General features: G+C 38.7%; 1 protein-coding gene across 2 annotated transcripts in view; it reads left to right on the top strand.

Moving 5' to 3' along the window:
* Exoc6b (exocyst complex component 6B) overlaps positions 1-20,184 on the top strand; it is a 466,935-nt gene that overhangs the window by 293,945 nt on the left and 152,806 nt on the right. For both annotated transcript variants that reach the window (XM_076940004.1, XM_034511676.2), the window contains exon 19: positions 181-322. In XM_076940004.1, coding sequence (XP_076796119.1) covers positions 181-322 — 142 coding nt within the window. The remainder of the gene's footprint in view (positions 1-180; positions 323-20,184) is intronic.

Raw genomic sequence — 20,184 nt, 5'->3', positions numbered from 1 at the left:
GAGGTTGAGACTGTAAGATCAGAAATTCAAGGTCATTCTTGGCTATATAGCAAGTCTGAAGCCATCCTAGGATGGCTGCGATTCTTTCTTAAATTCATTAAATAAACAAATGAATAAATAGATTTAGATGGCATTTCGTTATAACCCATTAACTTTCTTGTTTACACATTTGTATTTCAGGGAAAGGTGGCCCAGACTGCCTGTATGTCAGCATGCAAGCATTTAGCCACATCCTTGATGCAACTTTTGCTAGAAGCGGAAGTGCGGCAGCTCACTTTAGGAGCCTTACAGCAGTTCAACCTGGATGTCAGAGAATGTGAACGTAAGTCTGTGAGCCATTGTTGCTTGCTTGTTTTAAAAAACTTGCATTGTCATTGATGTGAAAGAAAAAACAAACACTTTTAGGCCTGTGGAATCAGTGTTCCTCATAATATCCAAAAATACCTAGATGGGAAATGTGTCTTGCAGCACATTTTATTTTTATTTTTATATTGACTTTTAAAAATATGTTTCAATTTATATATAATTATATCTCTTTTCCCCTCCCATTTACCTTCTATTCAACCCCTTTCATGACACCTGCAATTTACAAGTCAATGTATAAATTTTTATATTTTATTGTGTATAAATACAATATCTTTTAAAGTTATTATTGTGTATAAATACAAATGTGTGTGTGTGTCTATGTATGTGTAAATACAATCTTCTGTCTGCATATTTTTGTTGGTGGTATTTATATGGTTTCAAAGCTTCCTACAGAATACTGGCCAACTAAAAAGGGAGCTCATCCCTAGGAGAGGCTAATTCTTCTCCCAACAATCGCTGTGACCTGTAGTTCATTGTATAGGAGTGTGATTCCATGAGATGTTTCTCATTCCTTTTGGTATTACTTTGTTTTGGTTTTGTTTAGCGTTCTCTAGGAGAAAATTTTGAAGCAGACCCCTAGATATTCTGCCTCTTACTATCTTTCTGCTTCTTCTTTTCATGTTCCCTGAGCCATAGATGTATGAACAGTATTATAGGTATATCTCTTTTGACTGTGCTCCCTATGATCTGTTGATCATTATATCCAGTTATGGTTTTCTGCAATGGCCTCCATTTACTGTATAGAGAGGCTTCTTGATAAGAAGTGGTAGATACATTTATCTGTGGTCTAAGAATAAGATTTAGAATGTAGTATGGAATTATCCTGGTCTAGCAAATAAACAGCAGGATTTTCCTTTCTAATGTCATTGACCTCACTGGCTATAGAAAGCTAGCTAGGTTTCCAGTGTCAGAATGATTTTCCTTCCATTGAGTGGGGCTTAAGTCCAGTTACACAGGTATTGGTTGCCATGAACATGCTTCTTTTTACCCTATCTTGCCATGCTGGTAATTGTAGTGGTTCATAAGTGTTGAAGCTGGGTAGGACTATGCAATTGCTTCTTTCCCTTGGCCACTTATAGTAACTGCTCAATTTGTTTCCTTTGGTGGTCTTTTGAATAGCACTTATAGTGATTTCCACTTCCAGCCATCATAACATATTACCATAAACATTTGTAAAATAGGTACCTGTGTGAAACAGCTAGCCCCTGTGCTGACAACAGAGCAGCAATCTCAGGTCTTTGAGAGAGTAGCAGCACAGAAGTTGCTGTGTTTCACATGATTTTCATCTGCAAATTCCGTTTAACTGCAATACAGCAGCACTATATCACCAGTCAAAATAAGAATGCAAACCCCAAGAGATGGGGGGTGTGGGGATGATGAGACAGCTGGGGAGTCAGAAGAGGGTCTCTGCAAATCTGCAATGGGGCAGCATTGGAGACTTTGGTCACCAGTAATTTGCTATGTGCAGGAATACTGTGAGGCTTGACAGATAACAGAGAAGCCACTGGAGTCTGTGAGGTGGCTAGGAATCCAGGGGCCATCATGTACTCTAAGACCTTGAGATGGCAGCTACCCAGGGAAGCATCTTGTGTATCAATTAGACCACAGCTTAGTGCAGTTCAGGCTCCAAGCAAACTGTCATGTATTTCTTACTTGTATTAATTTTCATCACAACATGTTTTGCATGTGTATGTGTTATAGAATGACTAAATTGTACTGATAAATTGTATATTACTCCATTTCTTTTTTACACTTCAGATCTCTCAGCAGTTTTTCAAGAATATAACATATTGTCAGAGTTACCATGTTGTACCATAAATCTCTTCAACCTGCTGCCATCCGACTTGAATTTTTAGTCCTTTGATCTATACTTCTCTAGTGCCTTTGCTCTCCTAGCTACCATCCCTTGCCTTCTGCATTCCTCACGTTTGGATTTGCCTCTTCTAGATCCACACTCAAGAGAAATTGTATAGGATTTGTCTTTCTTTGCTTTGTTTATTTTACTTAACGTAATGGCCTCTAAATTTTCCGTCTAGTATTTCTCGTATGCAAAGACCATTTCATGCTCATTGTATATGGCAGCCTCTGTTTCTTATCTGCTCATCCAGTGATGACAGAGCTTGAGTTCATGTCTTAGCTGTTCTGTACTGTGATAAACATGGAAAAGCTCTGGAAAAGATTTCTTTTTCTCTGGAGTAGATGATAAGGTGGCTCTTTTTAGCATTGAAAGAAACTCCTACACTTTCTCCATAATTACTGTCCAGGAATGCACAGTCTGCCTGCACTGTAGTTTCATTTCTTTCTTGCTGTCTCTAGTGTTTATCTGTTACCATTAAAAATGTATATCAATGTTTTGTTTGCATGTGTATATGTGTGTGTGTTTGTACCTTGTGCATGCTGGTGCCCACTGAGGCCAGAGTAAGGCATTGGATCCCCCTGGAACTGGAGGTACAGATGGTTTTGAGTCACTAGTGTGTGCTGGGAATTAAACGTGGATTCTCTGGAAGAGCAGCCAGTCTGACTGCTGAGCTAGCCCTCCATCCAGCCTCTGTTGTCCTTTGATTATAGCTAGTTCCACAGATATGCAGTAATATTTCATTGTGGCTTTGTGTATCTCTGACCAGTTTTATATACCCGTTAGTCATTTATCCCTTTTGTCATCATTTGAGAACTGTCTATTCAGATCCTTTGTCCATTAAAACAAAACAACAAACCTTACTATTTTCTTGTTACAGATGGAGTTTGAGTTTCTTACATATTTTTAAAACTAATCCAGGGGTAGTCTTGCCCTAATTAAGCCTACCAGCAAGACTTGAAGGACACATAATATACTTTGAAACATTAGCACCTACCATTTTATAGCAAACAACAACAAAATAAAATACCTAAACCCAAAACCAAACCAACAAAAGCACAACTTAAGTCACATCGAAGGAACTGTAAAATATAACATATAACAGAGTCTGAAGTAGGCATGAAGTATTATTGAGCCCACTCAATAGCATAGATGTGGAAATGTGTAAGAGTTTTAGAAAACACAATGTAATGTATTTAGTAATTTTAAAGGTAATGTTTTATAATTTCAGATTTCAGAAGGCTAGAGGCAGGAGGAGTATTGTAAGTTCAAGTATAGCCTGAGCTGGGATCCATAGTGAACTCCATGATAATATGGTCTATGTAGGTAAAATGTGCCTCAAACAGTAATAAAAGATATAATATATGACTGACAAAACTTTTCTACATGTAAGGAAAGGTACTAACCAATTTTTTTTCAAGAAGCTTAAAATAATTCATCATGTTAAGCCAAAAGAAAGCCACACAATAGCATAGTTAGACTATTGAATAAACAAAATAAAGAAAAAATACCAGCCAAGGAGGGGAAAGGCATGTGAGTTATTTTGAACTCAGTATCAGAAACATGCAAATCAGAACACTATACAATGGTATCTTCAAAGAGCTAGAAGAAAAAAAAGGAACCTGTCTGTCAAGCTAAGTAAAATAATGAATCTCTCAAAATATACCTGAAAAACAAAAGTTAAATAACGTTATATGAAATAAACAGAAATTAAAAGAACCTGTAGTCAGATCCATGCCACAGCCAATACAGATTTTTTTTTTTTTTCAGATTAAAGGGAAATGATGCCATGTATCATGCCAGTTCTGTTGTGGGTTCATTGTTCAGGGTATCTCCAGCAGTGTTTCTAACATACTTTTCCCTAGAGCTTTGAGGCTATGTCAGTGAGAGATGGTACCTCATTTTCTCCCTCTGAATCAAGGCAGGTTTCAGACTGCACTATAATCAATAGAATATCAAAGCATCAGCCCTTCCTGACTTGTGAGCCTAGACCTGGAGAGAAGACAGAGCATCCCTGTTCTCAGCTACTGTTGCTTGTAGAGACCAAGGACTCCATTATATGAGGAAGCCGTCGCCAGCTCATGTAGAGGGACCACATAAAGAAGGCCCAAGTGTGTGTGCCAAGTGAGCAAGCCAATTTTCAGCTGTCTCATTGATCTATGATTTTCTTCCTTTTTTTTTTTTCCCCCAGAAACAATGGTAGCTCAATCTCTGGGCACAACAACTGGAATCCTAATCTTATATCTGCATTAAATCTAAATTCTCCAGTGGCTAATCCTGACAGATCCACTATAGAAACTGGGAGACACTAGTAGCTACAAAAAGGACCCTATCTCTTTTTCCTCTCTCTCCCTTCCTCCAGAAGTCCCTTTTACTTGCCCAGTGATTGGTTCCTTTGTTTATTAGGGAATTGGTTCACAAGAAGTCACCTGGGTAAATGACTCACTCTTTGTCTGCAGACCCTCCCAGGAGAGTGGAAATTAACATAAAAATGCAGGTAACACAGAGCCATCCAGAATACTTCCCCCTTTCTGTTCACTTAAAAGACTTTTTTTTTTATCTCAGATATAAATTGAGCACAACTATTACCATTTTGTAATTTATAAAGTGCAAGATAGACCTAATACCCAATCCATCATTTTTGTCAATAAAATAGAACACTGTTATCTATTCTAACTTAAAAGACTTAATTCTACACCTGACTTATGTCATGTCTTTAGATTGTATGCCATCTGAAAACCGTCCTCTCAAATCTGTTCTCTCAATGTTAAATAGCCTGGGTTGTCTATGAGACTTTAAGTAGTTTTTCAACCCCATCAGAAATCCGAGAATGACCAACATTATCTAAAGATACAGGAAGCATAACACAGCTCCCAGCACTGAAACAAGTTTTAGAGACAGCTGCCTTCTTATAAAGCCACAGTAAGTCAGGAAGTTGGAGCATCTGTCTTCAACCTTCTGGCTCATAAGCATCTGACAGACCTTTGAGAAACAGGAATATAAAGGACTAGCCTATTCTGTCTTGGCAGAACTAAGCTATCTTAACCTGTAAATTGTGTTCTTTCAAAAACAGTACAGGTTTGCAGGAGAGACTGGCAATTTTCTTCCCAATGGCTACCTAGCCACAATGTACAGCCTCACCTGGAGGTAAGATGAGCAGCTGCTTCTTTGAATCCACGAATGGGGAGCTGTAGGAGCAGACTTGTCTCAACAGCAAGTGAATAATTAACATTAAATATCACATTCTGTGGATTTCTGACATTTTTGAAAACCATCTATGTGAAGTAATTTGGACTGTTGTCCGTTAACTACTCTCAGCTGTTTCTAATTAAAATATCTTGAAAATGCCCTAACAATAAACTCAGAGCCATGAATTTGCTATTTGGCCCTTAACTCACAGGCTTAAAAATCTAAGATCAGTTAAATGGCATTTATAGGAGGACTGGATCCAAGCCTTGTACTTATAAAATTTTGTATCAATAGAAGAAATTTATACCAATGAAACCTTGATTCTGTATCAAAATAAATTCTGTACCAAAATAAGAAATTATGACTTCAACTTAGTAACAGTTATAAAGATTTCTACCAAATGAGATTATGGCTATACAATCAATTCTAGCTATTTCCTCCCTGTTCCAACTGTGACCATTTCTATATTCCCTAGAAAGACAACCTATAATAACCACCTCCAGCCCCAAAGCCCAGGGAACTGGGGCAATGTCTCTTCATAACTTTTTCAAGCTGAATATGGGCATTGAGATATTTTTGAAGGAGGGAAAATGGGAGGGAAAATAAGGGAGTTCATTGGTGTTAAGAAGGCCTCACCAACAATTGATTTAGTCTCTGATGCCTTTGTCCTGACTGGATCTGGCTGAACATCAGGAGTTCAAGCAGGTCAGTTCAGCACGTCTGATGATGAGACTCACTAAGGCTGTATATTCTGTAATATACAGATCTCAAGACAAAATTTTAGTATCATTAAGATAAATTTTTTTTGTTTGGTTGACTCTTTGGAGTCTAGTTCTCTGGGGTTCCCTCTCTATCAAATCTGATCCATATTACTCTGGAAGGTATATAGATACTAATCACCTTTTCTAAAAATGCAAAGACAAAACCTTTCTCCCAAATGAGCATACCCTTGAGCTAGCAACCAGAAAAGCCTTTATATCAACCTTTCTCCCAGAGGAATAAGATAACCACAAAACTCAAAATTACAACCATTTTAAAAATTAAAACAATCCAGAACAAATGAAGTAAACTAAAATACTGTATGTGTCTATTCTTAGGCCTTATCTATTTTTCCTTATGAGATAATAACCCAGGATTCCCATGGAAACCACGTTAGACAGAATTTAAGTATTCTGTAAGGCTCATTAGAGCAATATATCCTTATACCATCTTTAAAACAATTGATTCAAACTTTCACTATAGTTTTTACTTGTTAATCTCTCTGCCTAGAGCAGCCATCCTATTATACAATCTGTTTGGCTCTCTGCCTGGAGCCACAGACATTTATTTTATTAATACCTGTTATAATATCTATCTATTGATCTCTTAACCTGGAGCCACAGACATTAATAATTAATACCTATACATAGCAGGAAATTATTACTGCTGTCTCTACTTGGAAAAATCAGCAGTGATTGATTTTTCCCTATTCTAGTTCTGAACCATGGGTGAAATTCCCCATGTGAATTGGACAGAATTTGTATATAAATCTATCCTAAAAGCAAATAATCCCAATTTTATAAATTCACAGTTCAGTCAATCTCTGCCCCAAGAAGTAGGCAACTTCCATTCTACAGCTTTCTAACTCAGAGCAGCCATCTTGTCTTTTTCCACAACAGGGGACCTCAGAGCTCTTTCTTTGTTTCAGGGTTCCTGTGCTTGAGTCCGACTCTTCCCAGCACTACCCAGCTACTCACTTAAAAAATAAAATTCTAACTCTCAGGCTAATAATCTTAAATTTCTAGTGGATTCTTGCCCAACACATTGGTTTGCCACCAGTTGCAGGAAATATTAAAAAACTCGGCACCATCCCACGCTATGCAGAGTCTTTTATCTCAGATATAAATTGAGCACAACTATTACCATTTTGTAATTTATAAAGTACAAGATAGACCTAACACACAGTCCATCAATTTTGTCAATAAAATAGAATACTGTCATGTATCCCCACATTGGGTGCTACCTGTTGTGGGAAATATTAAAAAAAAAAAAAAAAAAAAAAAAATAATGCCAGGTTCCCAGACTTAACCCTGCTACTCTCTGCCCCGGTGGGCTGGCAGGCTATCCACTGGTGGCAATGGCCTGACTGTTCTTATCTAGTTGAGACTCACTGACTCAGAGGTCCAAAATCTCTCCACCCAGCTTACTAAATTCCCACTGGCAGGTCACTACCATGCCAGCCCATGCTTCAAAAACCCACAAGGCCTTTGTGGTGCATGTCTGGCAAACTCAACACTTTGCAGCTGTACCCTTCTCTCTGAAACCCAGTAGAACCACCACAGGAAGGAAAACACCACACAAAGTTAATTTAGAAACAATGGTAACTCAATCTCTGGGTGAAACAACTAGAATCCTAATCTTGTATCTGTATTAAATCTAAATCCTCCAGTGGTGAATCCTGGCAGATTCCCCATAGAAACTGGGAGACACTAGTAGCTACATCTTGTCCTCATGCTGTCCCTGTCCAAAAGGCGATTTTCTCCCCTTTAAAATTAACTAATTTGTTGTTATTTTAAAAGTAAGGTAGAAATTTAGGTACTTGGAGATTTTTTTTCTTCTTTGGTATGAACATTTTAATATTAGGACTTACTCTTGTGATGGTTTGAAAGAAAACGTCCCCCATAGGCTCATAGGCAGTGTCACTATTGGGATATGTGGCCTTGTTGAAGTAGATGTGGCTTTATTGGAGGAAGTGAAATTTCAGGTTTTGAAGTTCAAGCCAGGCCCAGTGTCACTCTCTCTTCCTTTTGGTTTTAGATCTGGATGTAGAACTTTCAGCTATGTCTTCAACACCATGTCTGCCTGTGTGCTGCCATGCTCCCCTCCATGATGACAATGGACTAAACCTCTGAACTGTAACCCAGTTCCTAATTAAATGTTTTCTTTTATAAGAGTTGCCTTGGCCATAGTGTCTCTTCACAGCAATAGAATCCCACTAAAACAACTCTTAAGTTTGTATCAGCTGCATTCTACATATTTATTTATGTCAGTATTTTTATTTGATTTGATGTTTGTAACAGTGTCTCTCTATATAGTAGTCCATGCTGGGTTCAAACTTACTGCATCAGTCTCCTGAGTGTTGGAAATGTGGTTATTTACCACCATATTAGCTTATTGTATTAATTTTAAGTTTTTACTCAATTTGGTATTTTTATATTAATTTTAAGTTTTCTCGTTTTGGGGGGGTGATTTTTGCTTTTTTAATTTCTTTTCTTTTTTTTTCATTTTTTTTTATTTTTTATTAGATCTTTCATTTACACTTCAGATACCATCCCGTTTCCCCATTCCCCCCCCCTTAGAAAACCCCTATCCCATGCCCCCTTTTCATTTTGCATTTATACATTTTTTTAAGAAATGTTAATCATAGGCTTTATAAGTTTGGTATTGTTCAATCAGAGGTGTAACCCACTACCCAACCTAGATATATCAACTATCTTTGACTGGTGGAGATACATGAACATCTGCTTCCCTGTCTCCCCCCCTCTATCTCTCTTTCATCACCTAGCTTCTCCTCTCCTTCTTCTTCTCCTCTTCTTACTCCTTTTCTTCCTCTCAGTACTCCTCCCACCTTAGCTCCTCCTACACATCACCCTTCCTGTTAAAAGGAAACTTTTCTCTCAAAATACAATTAGAGCATAATTATGCCTATTTGTACCAGTGAGGTACAAGATAGTCCTAATACCCAGTCCATCCTTTTGTTGACTAACCAGCACCTCTGTCATCTATCCTAACTAAAACACTTAGTTCTGAACCTGGCTTTTTCCTTGGCTTTAGGATGAATGTCAGCTGATGACCATACACTCAGATCTTTTCTCTCAAAGTAAATAGCTATAAGTTTTCAACCCCATCAGAAATCCAGAATGACTGAGTTGACTATAATTGTGGGAAGCACAAAGCATAGCTTCTAAAACTTAGCCAATTTATAGAGACCTCTGAACACCTGGACACTCGCTCTACTTCAAAACGTTGGAGCATCTGTTCTTCTGCCTTCTGGCCCAGGATCATCTGACAGACCTTAGTGCTGCAGAATTATTAAGGGCTGATTACTCTGTCTAGGCAGATATAATCAGTCGACTATTCTGCATGTGTGTCCTTTTCTGGACAGTAATTTGTCTGTAGAAGGAAAGTGGCAATTCTTGCCTAGTGGCTGTCTCACCACAACTGGAGTAACTCCAAGGATGCTCAATTTCTTCTTAGAATTTAACATAGGAAGCTGTCCGGAGCAGACAGGTCTCTAATGAAAATGAACATTAATACTGAAATGTTTGTCATGTCAATTCTAAGGATTTCTGATGTTTTGAAAACCAGCTATCCATGTAAGGTAATCTGGACTGTTGCCTGTTAACTCCACTCAGCTATTTCTAAATAAAACATAGAGAACACCCTTATAATAAACTCCAAGTCATGAATTTGCTATAGTCCCTTAACTCACAGGCTGACCATCTCAAATCAGTTAAAAAAGTTAAAGAAGGACTGGGTCTAAGCTTTGTATTCCTAAGTGTGTTATACTGGTACAATGCCTATGAGAGTAACAATATTCATCTCACTCTTATATCACTAAGAAGCTCATGCCAATGAAAACCTTAAAATTTGTAAACAAAGTAAATTGGTGCCATTTAAGAATTTATATCTTCATCTTGATATTAATTATACAGATTTCTACTAATAGGTTATGGCTATGCAATAAACCCTAGCTAATCCTCTCTATTCCGACAAAACCACTACTTTTCCCTAGGGAGACAGCCCAACATTTACCACCTTAGTTCCCATGCCCAGGGAATAGGGGCGCTGACTCATCATTAGCTTCTTCAAGCTGATTATGGGCGTTGAGATATTAGAAGAGGAGTGGGGGGGGAGAGCAAGTTGACAATCCTCTGATGCTGTGTCTTCGCTGCCTCCAGATGGAATTCACGGACCTCAGAGGTTTGAGCAGGTCTGCCCAGCTTGCTTGTTGAGTAGATACACCAAGGCTGATCATTCTGCAATATACAATTCTCAAAACAAATTTTAGTATCAAGATAGTTTTTTTTTTAAAAGAGGGCTGACATTTCATTAAGAATGTTGGTTCTAACCACTTTTCTATTTTTCCCCTCTTTTATTGGATATAATATTTACATTTCAAATTTTATCCCCTTACCATATTTCCCCCACCACCCAGGAACCCCTTATCCCATCCCCCCTCCTCCTGCCTCTATGAAGGTGTTTACCCACCTACCCCCAGCCTCCCTCCCCACCCTCAGATTCCCCACCCTCAGATTCCCCCCCCTCAGTGCTCAGCCTTCAGGGTACCAATGATCTTGTCTCCCACCTATGCCCAACAGGGCCATCCTCCCCTACATATACAGCTGGAGTCATGTGTCTCTCCCTATGTGCACCTGGGCTGGTGGTTTAGACCCTGGGGAGCTCTGGCTGGTTGGTATTCTTGCTCTCCTCACAGGGCCACCAGCCCGTATGGTTCACGGTTCCCTCAATTTACTCTCTAACTCCTCCATTGGGAACTTTGATCAGATTAATGGATAGCTGTGGGTATCTGTCTCTGGGTATGTCCGACTCTGAGAGACCTCTAAGGAGACAGCCTTATCAGGCTGCTGTCAGCTTTCCCATCCTGACATCCCTATCAGCGTCTATTTTTGGTGACTGCCTATGGAATGAATACCCAGACACAATGGTCTCCCTACAACCCCCCCTTCAGATTCTGACCCACACTTTGTCTCCATATTTGCTCCCTTGGTTATTTAGTTACTCCTTCTAAGAAAGACCTAGGCATCCTCACTTGTTCTTTCTTCTTCATGAGCTTCGTGTCGTCTGGTAGTTGAATCTTTGTTGTTTCAAACTTTTGGGCTAATCTCCGCTTATCAGTGAGTAAATACCATGTGTGTTCTTTTGTGATTGGGTTACCTCACTCAGGATGATATTTTCTAGATCCATCCATTTACCTAAGAATTTCTCGAATTCATTATTTTTAATAGCTGAGTAATATTCCATTGTGTAAATGTACCACATTTTTTGTATCCATTCCTCTGTTGAAGGGCATCTGGGTTCTTTCCAGCTTCTGGCTATTATAAATAGGGCTACTATGAACATAGTGGAGCATATGTCTTTGTTATTTGTTGAGGCATTTTCTGGGTATATACCCAGAAGTGGTATAGCTGGGTCCTCAGGTAGTGCTATGTCCAATTTTCTGAGGAACCGCCAGACTGACTTCCAAAGTGGTTGTACCAGCTTGCAACCCCACCAACAATGCAGGAGTGTTCCTCTTTCTTCACATCCTCGCCAGCATCTACTATCACCTGAGTTTTTGATCTTAGCCATTCTGACTGGTGTGAGGTGGTATCTCAGTGTTGTTTTGATTTGCATTTCCCTGATGACTAAGGATGTTGAGCATTTCTTAAGGTGCTTCTCGGCCATCCGAGTTTCCTCAGTTGAGAATTCTTTGTTTAGCTCTGTACCCCATTTTTTAATGGGGTTATTTTGTTGTTTGGCATCTAATTTCTTGAGTTCTTTGTAAATATTAGATATTAGCCCCCTATCAGATGTAGGATTGGTAATGATCTTTTCCCAATCTGTTGGTTGCCGTTTTGTCTTGTTGACAGTGTCCTTTGCCTTACAGAAGCTTTGCAATTTGATGAGGTCCCATTTGTTGATTCTTGATCTTAGAGCATAAGCCATTGGTGTTCTGTTCAGGAACTTTTCCCCTGTGCCTAGGTATTCGAGGGTCTTCCCCAACTTCTCTTCTAATATTTTCAGTGTACCTGGCTTTATGTGAAGGTCCTTTATCCACTTGGAGTTGAGCTTTGTGCAAGGAGATAAGAATGGATTAATTTGCATTCTTCTACATGTTGACCTCCAGTTGAGCCAGCACCACTTGTTGAAAATGCTGTCCTTTTTCCACTGGATGAATTTAGCTCCCTTGTCAAATATCAAGTGACCATAGGTATGCGGGTTCATTTCTGGGTCTTCAATTCTGTTCCATTGATCGTCCTTTCTGTCTCTGTACCAATACCAAGCAGTTTTTATCACTACTGCTCTGTAGTACAGTTTGAGGTCCGGAATGGTGATTCCCCCAGAGGTTCTTTTATTGTTGAGAATAGTTCTCGCTATCCTAGGTTTTTTGTTATTCCAAATAAATTTGTAAATTGCTCTTTCTATCTCTATGAAGAATTGATTTGGAATTTTGATGGGTATTGCATTGAATCTGTAGATTGCTTTTGGCAGGATAGCCATTTTTACTAAATTAATCTTGCCAATCCAGGAGCATGGGAGATCTTTCTATCTTCTGAGATGTTCTTCAATTTCTTTCTTGAGAGACTTGAAGTTCTTGTCATACAGATCTTTCACTTGCTTTGTTAGATTCACTCCAAGATAATTTATTTTATTCGTGGCTATTGTGAAGGGTGTCATTTCCCTGATTTCTTTCTCTGCCTGTTTATCCTTTGAGTAGAGGAAGGCTACTGATTTGTTTGAGTTGATTTTATATCCAGCCACATTGCTAAAGTTGTTTATCAGGTTTAGGAGTTCTCTGGTGGAAGTTTTAGGTTCACTTAAGTATACTATCATGTCATCCGCAAATAGTGAAATTTTGACTTCTTCCTTTCCTATTTGTATCCCTTTGACTTCCTTTTGTTGTCTAATTGCTCTAGCTAAGACTTCCAGTACTATATTGAATAGGTAAGGTGAGAGTGGGCAGCCTTGCCTAGTCCCTGATCTTAGTGGGATTGCTTCCAGTTTCTCTCCATTTAGTTTGATGTTGGCTACTGGCTTGCTGTATATTGCTTTTACTATGTTTAGATATGGGCCTTGTATTCCTGATCTTTCCAAGACTTTTAACATGAAGGGATGTTGAATTTTGTCAAATGCTTTCTCAGCATCTAGTGATATGACCATGTGGTTTTTCTCTCTGAGTTTATTTATGTAGTGGATTACATTGATGGATTTCCGAATATTGAACCATCCCTGCATTCCTGGGATAAAGCCTACTTGATCTTGATGGATAATTGTTTTGATGTGTTGTTGGATTCGGTTTGCGAGAATTTTATTGAGTATTTTTGCATCAATATTCATAAGAGAGATTGGTCTGTAGTTCTCTTTCTTTGTTGGGTCTTTCTATGGTTTAGGTATGAGTGTAATGGTAGCTTCATAGAATGAATTGGGTAGTGTTCCTTCTGTTTCTATTCGATGGAATAACTTGAAGAGGATTGGTATTAGGTCTTCCTTGAAGGTCTGAAAGAATTCTGCACTGAAACCATCTGGCCCCGGACATTTTTTGGTGGGAAGATTTTTAATGACTGTGTCTATTTCTTTAGGCGTTATGGGACTGTTTAGGTGGTTTATCTGCTCCTCGTTTAACTTTGGTACCTGGTATCTATCTAGAAAATTGTCCATTTCCTCTAGATTTTCCAATTTTGTTGAGTATAGGCCTTTGTAGTAGGATCTGATAATTTTTTTAATTTCCTCTGTTTCTGTTGTTATGTCTCCCTTTTCAGTTCTGATTTTATTAATTTGAATGCTGTCTCTGCGCCCTTTGGTTAGTCTGGCTAAGGGTTTGTCTATCTTGTTGATTTTCTCAAAGAACCAGCTCCTGGTTTTGTTGATATTTTGTATAGTTCTTTTTGTTTCGACTTGGTTGATTTCAGCCCTGAGTTTGACTATTTCCTGCCGTCTACTCCTCTTGGGTATACTAGCTTCTTTTTGTTCTAATGCTTTCAGGTTTGCTGTCAAGTTGTTGATGTATGCTCTTTCCACTTTCTTTTTGTGAGCACTTAGAGCTATGATTTTTTCCTCTTAGTACTGCTTTCAATGAGTCCCACATGTTTTGATATGATGTGTCCTCATTTTCATTTAAATCTAAAAAGTCTTTAATTTCTTTCTTAATTTCTTCCTTGACCAAGTTATCATTGAGTAGAGCATTGTTCAGTTGCCAAGTGTATGTCGGTTTTCTGATGTTTTTGTCCATGTCAAAGACAAGTCTTAATCCATGGTGGTCTGATAAGGTGCTGGGGATTATTTCAATCTTTTTGTATCTGTTGAGGCCTGTTTTGTGACCAATTATATGGTCTATTTTTGAGAAGGTACCATGAGGTGCTGAGAAGAAGGTGTATTCTTTTGTTTTAGGATGAAATGTTCTATAGATGTCAGTTAAGTCCAATTGGTTCATAACTTCTGTTAGTTTCATTGTGTCTCGATTTAGTTTCTGTTTCCATGATCTGTCCATAGCTGAGAGTGGGGTGTTGAAATCTCCCACTATTATTGTGTAGGGTGCAATGTATGCTTTAAGTTTTAGTAAAGTGTCTTTTATGTATGTGGGTGCCCTTACATTTGGGGCATAGATGTTGAGAATTGCAAGTTCCTCTTGGTACATTTTTCCTTTCATGAATATGAAGTGTCCTTCTTTATCTTTTTTGATTACTTCTGGTTGAAAACTGATTTTATTTGATATTAGAATCGCTACTCCAGCTTGTTTCTTGGGACCATTTGCTTGGTAGATTGTTTTCCAACCTTTTACTCTGAGGTAGTGTCTGTCCTTTCCACAGAGGTGCGTTTCCTGAATGCAGCAAAATGTTGGGTCCTGTTTACGTATCCAGTCTGATAGTCTATGTCTTTTTACTGGAGAATTGAGTCCATTGATATTAAGAGATATTAAGGAAAAATGAGTGTTGTTTCCTGTTATTTTTGTTATTGGCAGTGGAGATATGTTTGTGTAGCTACCTTCTTTTACGGTTTTTGGAAGATTACTTTCCTGCTTTTTCCAGGTTGTAGTTTCCCTCCTTGTGATGGAGTTTTCCACCAATTATCCTTTGAAGTGCTGGGTTTGTGTTGAGATACTGTATAAATTTGGATTTGTCATGGAATATTTTGGTTTCTCCATCAATAATGATTGACAGTTTTGCTGGGTATAGTAGTCTGGGCTGACATTTATGTTCTTTTAGGGTCTGTATGATATCAGTCCAGGATCTTCTGGCTTTTATGGTCTCTGGTGAGAAGTCTGGTGTAATTCTTATAGGTCTGCCTTTATATGTTACTTTGCCTTTTTCCCTTACTGCTTTTAGTATTTTTTCTTTGTTTTGTACATTTGATGTTTTGACTATTATGTGGCTGGAAGTATTTCTTTTCTGGTCTAAACTATTTGGAGTTCTGTAGGCTTCTTGTATATTTATGGACATCTCTTTCTTTAGGTTAGGGAAGTTTTCCTCTATAATTTTGTTGAGAATATTTACTGGTCCTTTAAGTTGGGAGTCTTCCCCCTCATCTATTCCTATTATCCTTAGGTTTGGCCTTCTCATTGTGTCTTGGATTTCTTGTATATTTTGGGTTAGTAGCTTTTTGTATTTTGCATTTTCTTTGACAGTTGTGTCTATGTTTTCCATGGTATCTTCTGCACATGAGATTCTCTCTTCCATCTCTGTATTCTGTTGGTAATACTTGTATCTATGACTCCTGATCGTTTTTTTAAGTTTTCTATCTCCAGGGTGTTCTCCCTTTGTGATTTCTTTATTGTTTCTACTTCCGTTTTTAGATCCTGCATGGTTTTGTTTAATTCCTTCTCCTGTTTGGTTGCATTTTCTTGTAATTCCTTAAGGGATTTTTGTGTTTCCTCTCTAAGGGTTTCTATCTGTTCTTTGAGAGTGTTATTTATGTCTTTCTTAAAGTCCTCTATCATCATCATGAGAAGTGATTTTAATTCTGAATCCTGCTTTTCTGGTGTGATGGGGTGTTCAGGGCTTGCTATGATGGGGGAACTGGGTTCTGATGATGCCATGTAACTTTGGTTTCTGTTGCTTACGTTCTTGCGCCTGCCTTTTGCCATCTGGTTAATTCTAGTGCTACCTGTACTTCTGTCTCTGATTGAAGCCTGTCTTTCCAGTTGTCTCGCTTTTGTTTGGTCTTCTAGGAGTCCAGATGTCTTTGTGGTTTTTTTCCAGCTGCCCTGATTACAGTGGTATCTCTAGGATGCCTCAGGATATGGTGCCTCCAAGGTAGCAGTCCAGCTAGATGTCTGCTGTTCTGGGTGCAGTGTCTCCTCTTGGATATCTCAGGGTATGTTGTCTGACACTCTGAGTTCAGTTGTTCCTCTGTGGCTCTGGGTTGAGCGGACCTTCCAGTATGTCTCAGGTGGAATCCGTGGTCCACACAACTGCAGACCTGGTAGAGGTCTGGTCTGGGACTCAGACCCTGCAGGCCTCAGACCGGAGGGGGGGGCGAGCAGCAGATGGAGCGTGCTAGTGCTGGCTATGGGTTCTATGGATCCCCCAGAATGTGTCTGGGGGACTCCTGGGTGCACTTACCCACAGGCCTCAGACTGCAGGAGGGGCAAGCAGCTGAAGGGGCGTGCTAGAGCTGGCTATGGGTTCTATAGATCCCCCAGAATGTGTCTGGGGGGCTCCTGGGTGCACTTACCCGCAGGCCTCAGACTGGAGGAGGGGCGAGCGGCGGAAGGGGTGTGCTAGCGCTGGCTATGTGTTCTATGGATCCCCCAGAATGTGTCTGGGGGGCTCCTGGGTGCACTTACCCACAGGCCTCAGACTGCAGGAGGGGCGAGCGGCGGACGGGGCGTGCTAGCGCTGGCTATGGGTTCTATGGATCCCCCAGAATGTGTCTGGGGGGCTCCTAGGTGCACTCGCTTTTTTAATTTTTAAATTCTCATTTCAAATTTTTTAGTAAAGTTGAGAAATATACAATTATGAACACATTGGGCTTTCAGATTTTATCCATTGGTTATTTAGAAATTTTTGGCATACTTCCCCAATATTTAGAAATTTTGTACAAATTCTGTTTTAGTTTCTAGTTTACTTTCATTTTAGTCAGAGAGCATGTTCTGTATAATTTCAATTCTGTTATTAATATCCTGAGATTATTTTTAATGGCCCAGTTTATTAGGTATTCTAGTTACACTTGAAAAAGTAGTATATATGTGTTTTAAGTGTTACATATAAGCTGTGTGATAAGTCCATTAGATGACAATGGTAACATTCATTGGTACTGCCAGTCAAACCTCCTATATTCTTACTTTGTTATTGGTAGTGCACTTGTTTTTGTTTGTTTGTTGGCTGAGGTTTATTTGTATTTGTTTTGTTTGAAACCAAATAGGTATCCTCACAGCCCAGGCTGGACTCCAGTTCACTCTGTATCTGCAGCCGCCCTTGGACATTTCCTGCTGTCTTCTGCTTTTCTGCATCTTATATCATTTCCCCTTCCCCATTGTCTTGCTTCATATTGATTTTTGTTAAATTTTGTGTGACTTATGGCTTATTAATTATAGCTCCTTGTTTACTTTTAGTTATTACAGGTAGTCAATAATAACTAAGAGACAATTTGTATAAGTATTGTTTCATAAGAAATACTTTAAAATGTAACCTCTTTTCAGTTTCCCAGTGTCTTCTGGGTTGTTATTGCTCCATTTAGTTATTAAGCATTTTTATTTCTGATATGCTTAATTTTGGATGCTTTTTGATTACTTTAGATTTTTTGATAATAGTTTTTCAATAGTTTGTAATCTACAGCAAAAATGAGTTTATATTTACTTCTCATTTTCAGTATTTCTCTTTTGATAATTCTGTATGAGCTCCATTTGGGTGTGTTGTGTGTATCCACAGGGTGGAAGTAGACTCGAGAGCTTTATCCAGTGTCAGGCAGACCCTCCACACTGAGCCCCAGCCCAGCCCTGCTTTAGTACTCATTTTTGTCTTCTAGTTGTCTTTCCACAATTCTCAGGTTATTTATCTTCTTTGACATATAAATCATTTTAATAATTGCTATTCAAATAGTTTCTATAGCTACATATTTTTCAGCATTATTCTCTGATTAATTTTTTCCTCTGGTTCTGAGTTACCTTTTTTAATGCTTTGCATTTTTATCATTATTTACTGAATTCCTGAGATTTTAAATTTCACCTTGTTTGGTGTTTTATTAAGATTGAAATTCCATGTAAGTCACTTGGAGTTGTTTACATAGAGTCAAGAAGTGCTCTTAAGCACTCATATTGTCTGTAGCAGCCTTTCTCTCAGCCTGTTCTCTCAGCCCAGCAAGCACAATTCCAGAGCAAAGCCCTTTGAAGTGTTCAGTCCAACATAGTAGAGAGTAGGATATCTTCTATCCTTCTTGTTGGAAACAATAGGTACAACTGGACTTACACAAAGTATTCTGTGTATTTGTGGTCACACTTTTCTCTGCTTTGGAGATTCCTTTCCATAAACACATAATTTTGTGCCTGTTACGGTTTTAATCTGAAATGTCTGCTACAGACTCATGTTTTATTCTTCCTCAGATGGTGATGCTAGCCTTTGAGACACTGAACTTGAGGCTTGTAGAAATAGATCAGGCTTTAAAGATTTTAGGGTGACTCTTGATTCTAGTATTGTTCTGCATTCTGATCTCCTATGAGCTGAGGATTCTCTACCACATGCTTCTGCTGTTGTGAATGCTACCATGCTTTCCCCAATAGGCAGATGGAAATCCCCTAAATTGTAACCTCAGATAAACCTTATCTCCCTTAAATTGCTTGACTCAGTTGTTTTGGTCACAACAGTGCATCACCAAGTATCCAGTGAGACACTTGGGATTCTCAGCATCTACTCTGTTCTTTTTCTATCTAGTGACTTGAGTTTCCATCACTGTTTTGCATTGTTTAAATGAGGGTAGAATCCTTAACTACTGATTATATTTCCTCCAGTGCTGATTTTAACCCAGAGTCTTGCCTATGCTTGGCAAGTGCTGTAGTACTGAGCTATAGTACTAGCCCCAGCTCTCAAGCCTTTAATTACTGTATGTGCATTAGTTTCCATAAACATTTTCTGTAATAAAGATGTATGTATCGTTTGAATAATGAAAAAAATTACCTCTAAAAGGTCTTGGAGATATATTTATAAAAGTCTGCTACTATATATACCATAGACTAATGGGCAGAAGAATACTCATTCCAATGTTATTAAAAACAGACATCTATGAGAATAGAGTTAGAAACTAGAAAAGCGACAAAAAAAGACTATTTTCCTGCAGAATTGTCATCCTCAGAGAAAGAAAAAGATCTATAAGAACCTACTAGGGACAGGCAGATCCCAGGTCATTCTGTAAAGCAAGGAAAGAAAGTGTACCTACACAAGCGTGGTTGTCTTGCTAAATTGAAAACACACAAACTAAGAGTCCAGGAGCCATGACCATGGGTCTTGAAAACTCAGAGATGGCTTAGTGGGTAAAGTGCTTACCATGCAAGCATGAGGACCCAAATTTGAACCCTTGCAACCCAAGCAAAAGACAGGCACAGCAGCATGTATTTGTAATCCCAGATCTTCTACAGCAAAATTGAAATCAGAGACAGGAGAATCTTCAGAATCTGTGAACTAGTTAGTTTGGCATATGCATTGGTCAAGAGACCCAATATCAAAAAAGAAGTGAAAAGTGAGAGCTGACACCTGAAGTTGTCCTTTGACCTCCAGATATACACCATGGTACACCAGTGACTGCACTCACACATGAATATGCTTGTGGGCACACACACACACACACACACACACACACACACACACACATCATACAATTTCTTAAAGTAGGATCATTGTTTTACTTTCTTACAATTCAGAAACAGCTATAATTCTGGAGATTTCATGCAGGTATGGTAATACTCTGTAGTGGAAAAACTCTTTCTAGAAGGTACTAGTAGATGTTTTTGTCTCTAATTAACCAAAATTCATTCATATAATTCATGTGTTAACCAGTTATTTGCTAGAAGGATAGAAGCATAC

Source organism: Arvicanthis niloticus, chromosome 9 (genome assembly GCF_011762505.2).
Source record: "Arvicanthis niloticus isolate mArvNil1 chromosome 9, mArvNil1.pat.X, whole genome shotgun sequence".
Classification (NCBI taxonomy): Eukaryota; Metazoa; Chordata; class Mammalia; order Rodentia; family Muridae; genus Arvicanthis; species Arvicanthis niloticus.
The sequence above is the reverse complement of the archived record's forward strand: the minus strand, read 5'-3'. Positions and strand labels throughout refer to the sequence as shown.